This window comes from Sorex fumeus, unplaced genomic scaffold (assembly GCF_029834395.1).
Source record: "Sorex fumeus unplaced genomic scaffold, SorFum_2.1 ptg000013l, whole genome shotgun sequence".
Lineage (NCBI taxonomy): Eukaryota > Metazoa > Chordata > Mammalia > Eulipotyphla > Soricidae > Sorex > Sorex fumeus.
In genome coordinates, this window is record NW_026606070.1 from 15,076,064 (window position 1) to 15,093,849 (window position 17,786).

The 17,786-nt window shown below is 41.7% G+C and overlaps 1 protein-coding gene across 2 annotated transcripts in view; it reads left to right on the forward strand.

Annotated features, from left to right (window-relative positions):
• Positions 1–4,652: 4,652 nt before the first annotated feature.
• ADAMTS3 (ADAM metallopeptidase with thrombospondin type 1 motif 3) overlaps positions 4,653–17,786 on the forward strand; it is a 233,133-nt gene continuing 219,999 nt past the window's right edge. For both annotated transcript variants that reach the window (XM_056111221.1, XM_056111222.1), the window contains exons 1-2: positions 4,653–4,782; positions 6,227–6,254. In XM_056111221.1, the coding sequence (XP_055967196.1) occupies positions 4,714–4,782; positions 6,227–6,254 (97 nt within the window). In that variant the 5' untranslated portion in view covers positions 4,653–4,713. The remainder of the gene's footprint in view (positions 4,783–6,226; positions 6,255–17,786) is intronic.

Below are 17,786 nucleotides of genomic sequence, written 5' to 3' on the forward strand. Positions count from 1 at the left end.
CTTTATCTGAGCTCCCTTTTCCCCTAGTATGTGTGGTTAGCCTCCAAGTCATGGAGTAATTTTGCTGTGAACTTGAAACTGCTCTTTAAAAGTCTTCATTAGATCTGGGAACATAGCATAGTGGTCAGGGAAAACCATGGGCTGAGACCTGAGTTAGAACCCCAGCAAGTTCAAACTTGCCTTTCTCTTCAATATTACCAGGTATGGCCCTGCAGGTCTCTGATCATCTCCACTGTGATCCGGGTGATCCCCAACACTGCAGGCCCCAGAAGTTCCACATCTTTGGACCCTAGCACTGAACTCTCTGACCTGGTAGGCTGAACTATCCAGAAGCGGGCCCATTGAGAATTGCCCCCACCTACAAAAATGTCTTAATTAAAGTGTGGGAAATTTTAATAGCAAAATAAACCATTAAAAATCACTGGTTTGCTGTAAGAAATGACAAAAACTTATATTTATGTTTAATATATGATAAATATTTGGTCTCAGATATGTAGCTGGGACCAAATATTTATCATATATTAAATTTGTTGTCAAATTATAATATACACAATATTGACCCAACAGCAACTTTTTCTCCCTCCTTCTTTCTTCTTAATTGCTGTCTACATAAGGACCCACAGAAGCAATGTCCAGATATCAACCAAGTTCACGAAACTTAAAGTTATTAATAAACTTAATTTTTTCAGAAACTTAAGCTGAAAGTATTAAAGTGGATATCTTTCACAAAAGCGAAAAGTTTATATCCTTGATGTTACTTTTGAAATTTATTTTTCTGCTAAAGCCATATTTTGCGAAAACAAAACATTACAACCATTGACTAAGTTTTTGTGGAACATCTCAGTGCCTGCTATAATAAAGTGTCCTTGGTATTGTGAATAGGAAGTTTTTAAAAGGTAAAGGTAAAGGCCCTCCCGTTGATCGTCGATTTGCTCGAGCGGGCCCAGTAACGTCTCCATTGGAGACTTTGTTGTTACTGTGTCTGGCATATCCAATACTCTCGGTAGCTTGCCGGGCTCTCCGAAAGGGGCAGAGGAATCGAACTCGGGTTGGCCATGTTGGCCGCTTGTAAGGCAAACGCCCTACCCGCTGTGCTATCGCTCCAGCCCTCCTGTTTTTACCTCCTGTAATAAAGTGTCCTTGGTACTATGAAAAATCAGTATGGGCAACTGTGTGGCCATGAATCTGTGAAAAACAACTCTGCAGCTGGGGGCAAAGAAAGAATGGAAATAGATTTAATGGATTAAATGGATTTAATCCTATGTGGTCTGGTAGGGATCACTTTGTGGAAGAAACTTGATAATGTCTTTGTCTTTGATCCTGAATATTATCTCCAGTAAAACGAAAAGTTCATCATGTTTTAGCTGCTTACACTTTCCTACTTTTCTTAGAACTTGCCAAATTTTATTATCAGTGATCCATCTGTACATATGTCATCCAGTTTTACATTAAAAAAATATTTCATCTAAGCCCTTTCTATGTGCTAGACGGTGTACATGCATGTTCACTTATCTTCAGTAACTGAAGTCTTTGATCTTTTTTAAAAAAAATTTTATTGAATCACTGTGAGATAGTTACAAGCTTTCATGTTTGGGTTGCAATCACACAATGATCAAACACCCATCCCTCCACCAGCGCACATTCCCCTCCACAAATCTCCCCAGTATACCCCCCCCCCCCCCCCCCGCCATTCCCACCCTCCCCCTGCCTCCATGGCAGACAATATTCCCCATACTCTCTCTCTACTTTGGAGCATTATGGTTTGGAATACAGATACTGAGAGGTTATCACGTTAGGTCCATTATCTACTTTAGTCTTTCATCTTTTTAATAGATCTAAATTTAAATAGTTTTAGTCTTTGCAGTATATTTCCACAGAGCACGAAGCACAGGAAAAAAGTATTGTAGTCACATAAATGTGAGACCAAAGTGCACTATGTCTCTTAAAGACTCAATGCAGTCGGGGACATTAAAAACCCTCTGAAGTTTTATAAAAGAAAAAAATAATTTTATTTTGTTTATTTGACTATTTCATAAACTTTAAATAACCGTTAGAAACTTTTTGTTTCACTTTCTTTTCTTTTTTTGTGTGTGTGAAACACTGAATGTGAGTATAGTTTTTAGTGTATTGTACACTTTGTTTTCGTGTACACTTTGTTTCAGTGTATTGGTATAATTTGTTAATTAGAACCCCCCAGCTAGAATCCAGTAAGACTTATACACTCTTAAACAATGTTGATTATCATAAGGGGCAAGATTGTTTGTTAGGTTCCTAAATCAATGAATTGGACTTTGACCAAGATTTTGGATGTAAGTCCCAGAAAACAAACAGGATAGATAATCCTCAACTTGTTGTATAGCGTGTACTGGATCACAAGACATTTTGGGTAACAATGTAAAATACATTTTTCTCTGTGATCATGCCTAACTAGCAATATATGAAGTCACCAATTTCATGAAAGCCACAAAATGCTTATTGTGCCAGAAGTTACAGTGATAAAAAATGTCTAAATTTTGTAAAATGAACCCCTAAAGGGCTAATGTAATCCCGTGACTTAATATAGTATATGCCTTTACTTAAAATCAGGGAATTGTAAAGCTTAAATATCTCATAGACGAGAAGACCCAGATAGAGTTCTATCATGTCAAAGAAGACAACTGTAGATGAATCTAGAACCCTGATTTTGATTTTAATATCATATTCCTTTACAAATGGACAAAATTTTATTTACGAATGAGAAAACTGGCACAGAATTCAGTAAAGGCAAGTCACTAACAGACTATAAAAATGATGAGACTTGGAGGAAAAAATTAGTGTTTTCTTTACTAGTGGAGAATTCTAATTCCAATTAATAACTAGGAAACTAACCTAATATCCCACGTTACTAGGTGGAGACCTTTTGGTTTTCTGGTTTATTTGTACAAGTCAATGTTTATATATATATATCTCATTACACACAAACACACACATATATAATTTGAGAGTTAGCAGATTACATATCCAACACTAGATCTTATGGATTTGTAAGTCAGGATGTAGCCTTTAAGGCATCAAAGCATAAGAATCCACTCAATCTCACACCATTAAAGAAATAGTTTATCAGGCATCCTTTAGCAAAGCAAACCATTAGCTTCTGCAAATTTCATTTTGGGCAGGTCACTGCAAGACGCCATTTGAAGTCTCGATTCTGTCTCAATTTGTGCCCTTAGTAGCTTCTCTCATGGGCTATTCTAGGAAAGGGGGTATCAGAAATTGATCAGTGAAAGATTTTCTTTTCTCCCAGTCTGTTCCCTGGCAAGCACACACTTCGGGGTGTACTCCAGGGGGTTGCGCCAGAGCTTGAATTCCTGCAAACTCCTTTTTGGTCTCAGGAGCCCAGGTTGCAGGAGTCTGCAGGAAGCCCCTGCCATATGGAGCAGAAATCATTTGATAAGTTAATCTTGGAGAGTGGAGAGGGGAAGAGCTCAGGCCTGTGGACCCTAGTGATAAACGGAAACATCCGGAGGCGCCAAGAAGACAGGGTATCTTTTCAGACGCATGCAAAGGAATCAAGCATAAACAAGAACTTGAAAAAAGAGATCGTGGGGTGGGGAACTACCTCCACCCAACGGAGGAGGCATCTGGAGATCTGGAGAGGAAGTACCCAGCAGTTAAGACCTGGAGGTTCGATCCAGGGGGTTCGATCGGGAACCGATTACCCGGACTGGGATTCCAGAGCAGATCTGCGGAGGTGAATTTCCCCAACTCGGGACCAGCTCTAAGGACCCTCCCCCCTTCCTATAATTAACTCAACGCGGGTCCCGCCAGATCCGGGACGGCCGGTTCCCCCAGCCCCGCCACCTCCCTTCCCCATCTCTCGCGGCGGGAGGGGAGCGCCGGGGGTGAAGAACCCCCATCTCGACCTTCGGGGCGATTGCAACCCCATCCACCCTCCACCCCCCGCCCCCCTCGCCCCGAGCGATCCTTCCCCGGGGCTCCCCACTCCTCCCGCCCCGCCGGGCGCTCGGGGGCGCGGGCCCCGGCCCCGAGTGACGTGGGCGCGGCGGCGGGAGGGGCGGCCCGGGGCCCGGGGGGGGGGGTTCCCGACGCCTTATTAGCGCCCCGCGGGTCGCAGGCGGCGAGCAGACGGAGGCTCTGCCAGCAACAGGAGCCCGCGAGCGGCCCACTCCTCCCACCTCCGCGCGCTCCTCCTCCGCTCCCGCCCGGCTCCTCCCGCCCCGCCCGGGTGCGAGCCGCCGACTCGCCCTCTCGCTGCCTCTTTTCTCCCGCGCCCGCTCGCCCGTCGCGCCCGCTCACGCCTCCCCCTGCGGGGCTCCGGGGGGCCCACGCCGGCTCCTGCACCGCCCGGGCACTGCTCGGGCTCCCCAGCTAGTGGGGAGCCCCCGGCCCCTCGCCCCCGCCCGCCGGCACCTTCTCGCTCCTGCACACGCCGACTCGGGGGACGGGGTGAGAAGGTGAAAGCGCCCCTTGCAATGCTCAGATTGCATTTTCATTGAAGCAAAGCACAGAAGAGCTTTTTTCTTCTTTTTTTTTCCCAAAAAAAAAAAAATTCTGCATTCGCAACCCCCCCATCCCCGCTTTTTTTCCCCCCTCCTCTCATTTTCCTCCCCCTCACCCCTCACCCTGTCCCCAAAGAAACTTATTTGGCGGCGGGGGGCTTGCTCTGGGCACTGGCTTTTGCCCAGTTAAGTTGAAAAGTGAACTCGACTCGGGATGGTTCTCCTGTCACTTTGGTTGATAGCAGCCGCCCTGGTAGAGGTTAGGACCTCAGCCGATGGACAAGTAAGTGGAAAATAATAACAATAATAATAATAATAATAAAAAGACTCCAACCCAACCTTTTCTCCCCCAAAGTTCCTCCTCCCCCCGCCCCCTTCTCCCCCCCTCCTCCCTCTCCCACCCTTCCCCGTTGTCTGGTGCCTCCTGGAGCGGCGTTTGGAGGACTGGGCGCAGCGTGCGGGCTCTGGGTGTCGGGGTGTGTGTGTGTGTGTGTGTGTGTGTGTGTGTGTGTGTGTGTGTTGGGGGGGAGTGGGGGGAAGGGGGTGGGGGTTGACGTGCCCGAGCGGTGGTGATTTCCAGGACTCGGGACCAGGCTTGTCACACCTCCGGCACTTTGCGGCATTCCTGATCCCCCGGGCAGGAACTGCAGCGCGCCGGCGGGGCCGCGCGGGTTTCCCCGTCCCGGGGGTGGGGGCGGTGTTGGGCGCTTGAATGAAGTTGTGCCCGCGGGGGCCCAAGATCCCGGGATGCGACTCCGGGCAGCCCGCTGCGGGGTCCAAGGGGCTTTGCTCTCTCCCGCTCTCTGACTCAGAGCTTTTGCGGGCAGCCGGAGGCGGGGGTTGCAGGAAGTCCCTGGCCCGGGCCCGGAGCGATCCAGCAGACACGTGTCCTGGGAGGACCGCGGCGGGGCCGGGGTTTGACAGTTGGGGAAAGGGGTGGCCCCAGGGATGCTTCCTGCCCTGCGTTTTCCTGGGCAGCGGTGGGAGGCTCCTCCGCGTCCCTCCCTCCCGCCCCGCTGCCCAGCCCCAAGTCTTTGGAGAGCTAAATTGAGTGCAGTTCCTTTTCTTTGCGCCCAGCCCCCACCCCTGCAGACGCAAGGTGAAGCCCGAGGCGCCCGGCGTCCTTGGGGTGGCTCAGCGCAGGAGCAGAGCAGTCCGTAGTAAATCACAAACGCTCTGCGCCAGTGGCATTTCGGCTATGGAATTGCTCTGTCGGTTGGTGTAACTTCTCTGGTCTGCCAGATCTGACCTAGAGGGTAAAAAAAAAAAAAAAAAGTCAAGAATTGACTTAGCCCGTTCGTGAACTCAAAACGGATCAACCAGGCAGGCGCTCTTTGAGAGCTTCTTGGCGGTTGCTTGAATCCAGACTTTTCTACTTCTGACCGAGAATCTGGAGTTTTCAGGAGACAGTGTTAAGCGTCAGTGTTTATTTTTGCTGGCTTCCTAATGTTAAAATGAAAACGGCCAGACAATAACCTGTCCCCAGTCCTTATTGAATTGGCTCACTCGCGCTCCTGTTACAAGAACCTTCTTACAACCCGAGGTGCAGTCTTTGGGCAACAATCCCAGGCTTCAGCATCTCCTGATTAGCTAGCTCCTGAAAAGCATTAATGGTAGAAATAAAATGCACAAGGTGATAAGATGAAACCCAGTAACTGTTTCTTTTCTTTTCTTTCTTCTTCTTCTTGTTTTTTTTTTTTACTCCACACCCCCTCCCCCCATTCCAGGCTGGTAATGAAGAAATGGTGCAAATAGGTAAGCCTTGTTCTCAGATGTCACTCTTATCATAGTAGAAAGTAGGGAAGGAGGTAAGCTAAATATTGTTTCTCCCATTGGTGGCTAAAACATTTTTTTCTTTTTCTTTTTGTAATTCCCACATAATTAAAAACAAAACAGGAAAACTGTTCTTTCTTTTTCCAGAGGACCAGGCACACTTGTCAGGTTGAGTTATAATGATGTAAATATTCTCTTGTATTTGGAATTTTTATTGGACTTTTAAATTAATTTATTGTTATTTTTGCACGGCACGACACTGTTAGGTAGTAAGAGTCACATAGGGGCTGGAAGAGAGTAGGGAAATAAAATCTGACTTCTTACTAGAAGGTGAGACTATTTGTAAGGCTAAATGTAAGATTATGGTACAAAATGTAGATTATTTTTCTTAATTTTTATCCCAGCATTTGATAAACCCTATCATGACTTAATCTTAGTCAACTGCTAACAAATGTTTTTTCTAGTAATGTGCAAGAAAAGCTGTTTGCAGACGACATCTAAAACCCCAGTATTATCTAATAAGGTGAAAATGATTTTATCCTTTTTAGGGTGATGAGACTGAGATCCAGGGAGGGTAAGTGACTTACAGCAAGTCACTGCAAATTTTATAGTAGTTTTAGAAGCTGTTTATAATCATTTTTGTTCTGAATTCAGAACCAAAAGTCATTGGCAAGAAGCCAGGGAACATTCAAGGTCTTTTAAAATGCATTTAACTTGAGTAACTTTAAAAGATAAGTTTTTTTTTTTTTGGCACAATACTTAGACATTGTCAATTCCTTATTTGTCAAGAGATATTGTAAAGTAATCTTTTAAATGAATCTTTTAAATGAATATTTATTACTACAGACATTTTTACAAAGTCATTGCCCATTTGCTATGTGCCAAATCCAGTCTCAGTGGCTTTATGGCACTATTGTTATCTAATTCTCACACCCAGCCACACTTCAAGGTAGGGACACCATTGTGCTTATTTTAGAAATGAAGAAAATGAAGCTTAAGAGGTTAGGAAGCTTCTGCCAGTGCCTAGTGAAGAGCTAGAGTGATTCAACGTTTGCGTCTGCAGAGGAGAACCCAAGATTGTACAGAATCAGATGTGTCTGTAGCTTGCTGTACATTAGCAAATGTCAGAATGCTCCCTTTCTGCTCACTGCTTACCATTGCTGCATCTCTTCTCCAAGCCTCGACCTCAATGTAAGAGGCGATGCAGAGGGTAGAGGAATGAACAAGAACTGCATCAAAATATAATTACAATGGGTCTCATTCCCCTAACGCTGAAGGAGTCACAGTATCTGTGAGGTCACATATTTTATTACTTATACATTTGATTAAACATTTCAGGATTTTTGTATGTAAATTTAAAAGCTGCCTTTGGGGCACCTCTTCCGGTGGCCGTTCCTGGCATGGTGGTCAGAGGTCACTTCTTGTAGTGCTCAGGGGACCATCCGGCACCATGGATCAAACCTGTGGCTCCCATATGCAAAGCATGTGCTCCAGCCCTTTGAGCTAGATTTCTGGTTCTTAAAAAGCATTTTTTTAATGGGGCTGGACTTACAGTCCAGTGGAAAAGACCCTTGCCTTGCATGTAGCCAACAGGTTTAATCCTCATTAATAAATATGGTTCCCGGAGGACTGTCTGGAGTGATCCCTGAGCAAGAGCCAGGAATAAACCCTGAGCACTGCTGATCCCAAATCAAAACTAAATGGCTATTTGAAGATTACCCATTCTTTGCAGGAATGAAATATATTGCTTCATTTAGTTTTTAAGATAGGAGTTGTTCTCATGTAAGAGGCCCTAGGTTAAGCATTTGTCCAGTCCTATTGCTAATATAGATTACTTTGGTAGCCTTTTTTTCTTTAGAAAAGAAATGATCACAGGTGTGCTTAAATTTGGTTGGAGGGAAGTGATAACACTTTGAAAGAAAGGAGGGGAGGGTATGTTTTAGGGTTACTACAAATTACTTGTTCCCAAGTACTTCAGTTTTGGACTTTTTTCCCTTTAATTATTATATTTGTTCTTTTTTGGGGTAGGGGTTTCTTCCACTCAGAGTGTTCAGGGGCCATTCCAGGGTCAGTGCTTGGTGGTCAGTCCTGGCAGTGCTTTGGGGATCATGTAAAGCTGGGGGTTGAACCCAGACCTGAGGTGTGCAAAACATGTGCATTAACCCTTTGAACTATTGATTGCTCCTGCTGCACGATTATCACTTTTAAGTGAGTGAGGAGAAGAAAGGAAAAAATTGATTTGATTCATAAGTCTTGCGATAGCTCTCAGTTGACTTTATGTTTTAAACACATATGTGGCTTTTCAGAGGGATTTTTTAAAAAAAAATGTTACATACATAGATGAAATTTCCACTTTTTCACAAAAAAATTAATATTTTTTAGTAACTGATGCAGACGTGATTTTATATAAGTTCCTTGAGGTACTAGTTGATGGATGATATAGTGAAGATTTGTAAGGTCTGGAATATTAGTTACTGTGTATTCATTGGTCTGAAAATCAGCTGAAGAAAGTTCCATGATTTTGAATATTATCTAAGGAAGACATAAATATAAATTAGCAATAAAGCATGAATTACTAGGAAGCTAAATTTAAAGAACCTTTTGTATTGTAATACAAAGTATATGCATAATATATGGTGTACATTTGTTGACTGTTCACAAAGGGAATTCTGTGTAAACAGTACCTGGATCAATAATTAGACTATATCACCATCTGAACCTCCTTTCCTGTGCTGTCTCTCTACAAAGGTAACTGCTCTCTTGACTTCTAACAGGATAGATGAACTCTGCTAGTTTGAGTGTTTGTATGCGTGTGTGCGCTTTTAATCAATTGAAGGTCACAGTATGTATGCGTTAGCATATATATATATGTATCATTTAGAAAACAAATTAAAAAAATCTGATGATCTTATTTATCCCTTTGGACTAGGATGACTTCTACAGATGACTTTTAGATATTTTTTAGATAGGTGGCAATTTTATGATGGATACAGGATAGAGTATTTGTGGTACGTCACCTATATAGTGGGTCACACTGGAATTTGCTTCTTTCCTTCTCTCTCTACCCAGTGTGAAAAAGGCCCTATTGGTATGGGGGAACGTAGGACTCACCCTATAGAAAGCAGACAAATAAGTTCGAACTCTGACTTAGTTCTTTTCTCCATCATCAACCAGTGAGATACTGTGTGCATACTTTCCTACCTACCTAACGCCATCCATCCATCCATCCATCCATCCATCCATCCATCCATCCATCCATCCACCCACCCACCCATCCATCCACCCATCCATCCATCCATCCATCCATCCATCCATTTATCCATCCACACATACATATATGTTCATATTTACATGTATGTTTTGTGTGTAAGTTTGTTTCATAAGGCCATTACTAGACCTTTCTGGCATATTTCATTGGGACTTCTTTCATTTCTGACTCAGAATCTGGCCTTGGTAATATGCCTAGAGTAATTGTGGGCAGCTGGCTGGCTGGCTGGCCTGCTGGGGTAGGAGGACACATGTGGCTGAGGCAATAATCATAGTTCTGTAGAAACTGGAGAATCTGAACAGAATTCTCTGAGTTCTTTTGTTTCATAAGCTACCACTTTAAGACTGTTTGAGTATCATGAGATGAAAACCAGAGTGAGGGGTTGGTGTTAAGCTGTCTTCCCGCCTGCACCCCTGACTTTACTCAAGTCATGGGCACCATTCTCTATCCTATTGGTTTCCCAGTTTCAAATTCCATTGCATTTCATCCAAGGCAGAATAATATTGCTACTTCTGTCCTCAAATATCATTCATCATGGGTCCAGAGAAATATACAGTGGGTAAGGTACATGCCTTGCATGCAGCTGACCCCAGTTCTTTCCCTGCCACCAATATATGATCCCTTGAACATTGCCAGGAGTGATTCCTGAGCAGAGTCAGGAGTAAACTCTTAGCCAGTCCCCAAACTAGTGTATATTTTTCTCAGTGAATGATATGTATATGTGTACTTCCCATGATTTTCAGGTAATTATTTGATTTTTAAGACTTAGGGAGTCACTTTTCCTATCTCTTGGCAAGTAGCTTCTCCACCTGTGAAAGTCTCAGGACAGCAAAAACTTGGTCTTGCTAATTGCTGAATCCCTAGTATATAAGACAGGACTTGGTACCATGCAGGTCCTTAAGTGGTTATTATTCAAATAATGATACGGTAAATAGGATATCATAGTTTCTTCAGTGCTGATTTTCTTTGATCTGTGTCCTTTTCCAGGTTTAACTGGTCTTCAAGAAAATAAGGATCATGGCAATGTCTATAGGATTAGTTTTCATTGCTATCAAAGTTGGATGTAAAAAATAGAAAGTCTTTGGACTTTTTATTGCACCCTACAACACTCACAGAACTATGTATACAGACCTCATACATATGTGTTTGTCTTTTATAAGTATTTGGCAAATTGAGGGCTGGAGCAATAACACAGCAGGTAGGGTGTTTGCCGGCAGATTGAATTGAATTGTGTGTAGTTTTAGGATACTTTGGGAATCATTTTCCCTGTCAGGGGAAATGAGATAAAGTGAATCAAGTCTGTCTCCACTTTTTTAACAGCAAGACTGAAAAGTGATGTATAGGAAGCTGAAAGAAATTCATTATAATAGAATTTTAGCATCCTGACAAGTCATTATTATTTTTTTGTGAGTAAAGGCTATACACTTGGCTTTGCTAGGTTAGCTACCTTTAAGCATCAAAATGATGCTAAATATTTTAAGTTTCTTAGATGAGATGTTAAGTGCAACTTGTAATCTTCACCTGCACCTTATTATGATGGTTTATCTGAAATATTTCTTCCAGTTACTTCACTTTTTAAAAATTTTTTATTTATGTTTTTGGTGTGTGTGGCAGAGTACCAATCGGAAATGTTCTGAAACCATCAAGGTGACCACCACTTCACTGTGGTTATCTGTAAGCATTCTGTGTTTATGGGGAATTTACCCAGATTAGCTTGGAAATCCATCAGGACCACATCCACATTGCCTGGTAAAATCATGTACTATTTGGCCTGGAGGTTAACAATGATGAGTTAGATGGAACTTTGATGCATGCCTAAAGAGGACTTTTATTTTCAGAATTTGGGAACCTTCTTATTATCCCTCAAATGAGATCAGCTCTTACCCCAAAGTCATGTTTTTTAACTATTATTACTGTACGTGGTTGAATTATTTTTGTAATTAGTTTTTTCTGATTATAAATGTTTTACTCCTATCCACTGTAATTTTTTTTCTTTAATTTCTTGTGTTCCTCGGCATTTTTATAAGCAGTTACAAATTCTTTCTAAATGACATTTTATTTTATTGACTTTTTAAGCACACACACTCTCCCTCCCCAGATGATTCTTTTAAATTGTTTAGGATTTATTTGGGATCATGGTTGGGCTACATTGGTGGAACTCAGGGTCTGCTCCTGGCTTATTACATGAATGTTGCTCCTACGTTTGCCTGTGGACCATAGATCAAATCCAGTTCCTCCGTACTCAGCTCTTTATCTTACAGGAACCTCAAAATGTTGTTTTTAAACATACTAACAAATTTTAATCTATGTAATTGTTTTCTTAAGGAAATCCATTTTCATAAGGTAATGGGCGTTGAATTAGTACTGTCTATAGAAAGTTGTCTACTTTCGATTACTATTTTAGGAGAGAGTCTGAGAAATTGATTATTGAATTAAACCAAGTTAAAAAGATAAATTGTGACAAATGGCTTTTGAAACAGGTGTTATACCATGAACTCCTACTTGTGATATTAGAGAGTGTTAATTATAGAAATTTTAATTTTAAATGAGTTTTGGCTCTATTCTTTTTTGACATTTGAATATAATTAAAAGTATCTGGGTAAACATTCTCTGGAAAATACAATGAATTAGTCATTTTTCTGTTACGACAATATTATAAAAATCTTTAGCTGTTTTGTTAGTGCAGTTATGAGAAAATTTAGAAGAGAGTTCGAGAATTTTGCATTTGTCAGATGGGATAGTAAAGTGTGGGAGATTTTTCCTAGCTCAGAAATATGTTCCCACATGTAATTGATCCATCCTAGATTTCTAAATAAGTTTACATGACTTTGCTGACTAACTTTAACTCCCTGGGAGAGATTTTGTGGTAAAATGTCAGTCTATTGTTTATGAAAATGAAAATTCCATCATCATGAATCTTGATGGAATTTACACTGAATTGTGAAGAGCACAAGATAGTCTTATCTTGTTCTTGAAGTAACTGATAAAACAAAAATAATATTTAGAAAACTTGTGTAAAGTAAAATAGGACTAAATATATAAATCTCCAGGTACTGTGGCCTTTGAAATATTGAACATATTTTCTTCATATTAGTACATATATTTAATGTGTGTGTGTGTATTACTATTACTGTTACTGTCCTCCTGTTGTTCATCGATTTGCTCGAGCGGGCCCAGTAACGTCTCCTTCGTGAGACTTGTTGTTACTGTGTTTGGCATATCGAATACGTCACGGGTAGCTTGCCAGGCTCTGCCGTGGGGGCCAGATACTCGGTAGCTTGCCGGGCTCTCTGAGAGGGGTGGAGGAATCGAACTTGGGTCGGCTGCATGCAAGGCAAACGCCCTACCCGCTGTGCTATCTCTCCAGCCCAAATGGAAATAAGGGAAAGATTTAAATCTTCATTCATTTGCATTTGCGTTCTTTTACAGGTGAAAATTAACACACACATACACAACCCCCCCCCCCCCCCCCCCCGAACAATAGCACAGCGGTAGGGTAGGGTATTTGCCTTATGCACAGCCAGCCTGGCTGAGCTGGGTTGGATTCCTCTGCCCCCTTCGGAGAGCCCGGCAAGCTACCGAGAGTATATCGCCCGCATGGCAAAACCTGGCAAGCTACCCGTGACGTATTCATTATGCCAAACACAGTAACAAGTCTCAAAATGGAGACGTTACTGGACCCACGCAAGCAAATCAATGAACAACAAGAGGACAGTGACAGTGACAGGTGAAAATTCTATTTCATATGTGAGGCCTACTACTAAATCAAATATCTAAACAGAATAACCTTAGTAGAAGACCTATTTATATTCATGGCCTATTCTCTGTCCTCCAGTGCGGCACTGTTGGGAAGGACGAGTAAGGAGAGGCTGCTAAAATCTCAGGGCTAGGACGAATGCAGATGTTACTGGTGCCTGCTCGAGTAAATGGATGAGTAACAGGATGACAGTGACAGATTCTCCGTTAAATAGGGAGCACAGGCTCTGCATTGTTTCAAATTCTGATTTCAAAAGAGAAAAAAGTTTACTTTCTCCCTGATTACCTTAACCTCCCAACATATGACTTATTGTAATATGGGCATACTACCAGGGCTTTACTTTATAGAGCTATAAAGGAAATAAAATTCTGATACATGATAAGCGAACTAGAATAATAGTTATCATTGTTTGTGTGTCTTAGCCTTGTGCCTTTTTAAGACCACTTCTGCTCTAGGAAAGCCATCTTGTTCTCTTTCCCACATTTTAGATAGCTCCATGAATTTCCAGGACCCATAACTTGCTGCATTTGGTTGGACTTGCTAACCTTTGGACCTCTTAGCTCTTCTAATGACAAGACATTGGGAGTTCTATTTTCATTTGTTGTTTTTGTGTTGATAGCACAGTGGGTAGGGAGTGTGCCTTGCATTCGGCCGACCTGGTCAACCTGAGTTCAATTCCTCCGCCCCTCTCAGAGAGCCCGGCAAGCTACAGAGTATCTCACCTGCACGGCAAAGCCTGGCAAGCTACCCGTGATGTATTTGATATGCCAAACACAGTAACAACAAGTCTCACAATGTTACTGGGCCCACTCGAGCAGATCGATGAACAACGGGAGGACAGTGACAGTGACAGTGATCTTAGTGTAGTATTGCTCAATTCACTGCACTATAGCACTAGATGGAGGGAACTGAGTAACAAATGTTGCAGAAAAACTATTCCATGTAGATTCCATGTTACCTATATTTGGTGTATATCAGACACAGTTTGGGCCGGAGTGATAGCACAGCAGGTAGGGCGTTTGCCTTGCACGTAGCCGACCCGGTTAGATTTTTCTGTCCCTTTTGGAGACCCCTGCAAGCTATTGAGAGATTTCCACCCACAGGCAGAGCCTGGCAAGCTCCCCGTGGCATATTCGATATGCCAAAAACAGTAACAACAAGTATCTCAATGGAGACATTACTGGTGTCCTCTCGAGCAAATAGGTGAACAATAGGAGGACAGTGCAGTGTAGTGCTACAGACACAGTTCATTCTCTTTTCAGCTTACTTAATTTCACTGGAGGAAGTTCCTGTTGCAGTTATGATTGCATTGGATGAAAATTTAAAATAAATATTTAGTACATAACTATTTGACAGTGATTAATAAAAACAAGATTGATCAAGGTCAAGTATAACTGGATCTAGACTTGAGAATGGGAGAAATCTCTTCCTCCCTCTCTTTCCTCTGCCCTCGCCCTCTCTCTCTCTCTCCCTGCTCTACCCCCACCACTGTAGCTCATATTCTTTTCCTCCCATTTTCTTTCCCTTTTCCTCTCTTTTTTATCATATTTCTCATCATATTTCATCATATTTTTCATCACTTTTCCTGTTGCTAAGATTAGTGTCTCCCCTCCCGCACCCCAACCCCTCGCTAGTATGTCACCACCATCTCTAAGTTGTTATTCCACTCTTCACCCTGCCAGAGAGGACAGACATGTTTTCATGAGAGCTCTTAGTAAAATTTTCTGACGGGGGCTTTATTAGCTACCTGGTCTGAATCTTAAGTTTATCCATGAAACATTTGCTGTGCTTATGGGATGTGGTGTTCTGATTATAGCACAGTGGGTAGGGCGTTTGCCTTGCACGCAGCCAACATGCACGCAGTCGACCTGAGTTCGATTCTTCCGCCCCTCTCAGAGAGCCCAGCAAGCTACCGAGAGTATCTCGCCCGCACGGCAAAGCCTGGCAAGCTACCCGTGACGTATTCAATATGCCAAACACAGTAACAAGTCTCACAATGGAGATGTTACTGGGCCTGCTTGAGAAAATTGATGAACAACGGGGGGGACAGTGACAATGACAGAGATAAGAATTGATGCTGGGAAGCACACTTGTTTAACAATGCCACAACTGCAAAAGAATTATGCATTACTGGGAAATAATGTAGACAGGATAATGGTTTATGTTTAAATATTTGGAATCTGTGTATATGTCATGTGACTTAACAAAGTTTGCACATAAAATCAAGAAATCAAGATTGGTAATCGTCAGCATATAATTGGGGATTAATCAGTAGATGTCTTTATAAATGAAAGAGGGAGGTGGAAGAGAGAGAATTATAGAGGATTAAGAGATAGCAGCATAGAAATGCATGGCATGATATTGTCTTTGGAGATGTAGAAGGAGAGACTTTTTCCATCCTTCTAAGGAGCCAGAGACTTAGCGCCTCTGGAAGTTTCTAGAAACTTCTGGTTACAGATCTTCCAAAGAAATACAGATCTTGAGTCTAGCCGTGTGTGACCTATTCCAGATCTTTCACCTCCAGAGCTATAGGATAACAAATTTATGTTGTTTTAGGTTACTAAGTTGTGGAATTTTTATTATAGCAGCAATAAGAAACTAATAGTGTATTAGTTTATAGTAATAGATTATTGCAATTTCTCATACTTTTATCAAACTGGGAGCCAGACCATTAGGCTTGGAAAGCATAATTATAATAAGTATATTTTCAGTGGAAACTATTAAAAATGCTACCGACATTTATTATCTCTTCTTATTTTCCACAGCAAAAGGCAATTTTAAGGGACACTTAGAGTATTTGGGGCCAAATGCTAATTTTCCTGGCTTTACATTTATACTCAGTATTGTTTTTAGAAGGCTTATTCATCAAAACATGGTAAGACATTTGAAAAATTTTAAAGAATGCCTAAATCTTTCCATCTGTAAAATTTAGAACAAAGATAAATATGACCAATGGAACCTATTTATAGACTGCAAATTGTTAAAATGTAAATTGTTGACATTTGAGCCTTAACTTAATCTCCTCTACTTTGTTATCTTATTATTGATTATTAAATTACTTTAAGATTTGACAAACAAAGAAATTTCTTGGAAATTTTTCTTTGAAACAGCTATATTCGTGTTTTTTCCCTTTTCTTGAAATAGCTTCTCTTACCTTGATTTCATGTTCTGGAACACTAAAAAATGTGCTGTTCTTTCCTGAATGACCCTTTCAAGCATCAAGCATAAACATTGTGCAATTACAACAAATATTTATTTTAAAAAAAAATCCAGTTTTAAAAAATGAGAAGAATTTTGAAGTTCACAACTATTTGTTCTGTCTTAATAATGAGCCCCCAAACAGCGTCTCCTCAAACCTCCCCCCCCAAAAAAAAAAGTCTTGTTGAAGAATCTCTGATAATGAAAAAAGGTTTGCAATTAATATAAAGACAGCAAAGAGTTTCTCTGCCTTGGGGTGATGAATGCCTGGAAGAGATGAAGTGAAGGAATAAAGAATGTGGCTGTTGAATTTCAGCATGTATCACAATGAATTTTTAATTGCCCTGAAAGAAGATGTGCGGTTTTCCTTGTCTCGTCAGTGTTTACAGCCCGGAAAGCCCTTTGGCATGTGATGTCTTCTTTAAGGTCCCCTCCTCACCCCTCTGACATCTTTCCTGCAACAGCTGTCTCCCATCGTTTCTGCTGAAAGTCCTTCCCTTACTCTTGGCTCAGTTTTTGGAAATGCTGTTAGAACTGCCCGCTTCTTAGCTGATCTTGAAAATACTTACTCGATTTCATTCTTGTGGCCAGATTGTTGTATACTGATCTTTTGTACCTGGTCAATGACCTGGCCTGTGTGAAGGCCTCTTTCTAGCAGGGTGATCAGTCATTTCTGGGTGAGAATTCTGATCTGGGGCTTGGGTTATAGTGCATGGTGGCTACAATTGTCTGACCTTCTGTTAACATGGCCCTTAAGATTCCTTCTAACAGCATCAGAAATACCATGTTGGGGCCAGAATGGAGTGCAGGAGAGTCCTAGGGGTGTTGAGACCCTGGATTTAGAATCTGAACCTGACTTTCTGTTTTAATAGATCTGGCTGAATGATGGAGAGTGGTGATGATTATATCAGGTATTTCTGTTTATTAAAGCGTTATTACATAAACTCTAGTTTCTTAAACTGGAGCATGACCTCATATGGGCCAATGTAACTGATTATGGGGATCACAAAGAATTTGGTCAGAGGTTTCTGAAACTGTAATGACCAGAATTAATTAAAATCAAATGCATAATGAATCTGAGGTGTTGTGGTAGTGTTCCCCTGTGTTGTATTTCTCTGGCAAAAAAGGGATACGAGTTGAAAGAGTTTAACAAACCCTGAGAGAAATGAAGCCCTTTACCTGTCTTACCTCATCTTGATCCATTATTTATCCTATTTTTTACAGGTAGTTTTTTTAGACTTCATTTCTCTTGAAACTAGAATTTAAATTCAGTCCTTCTTAATTCCAGACC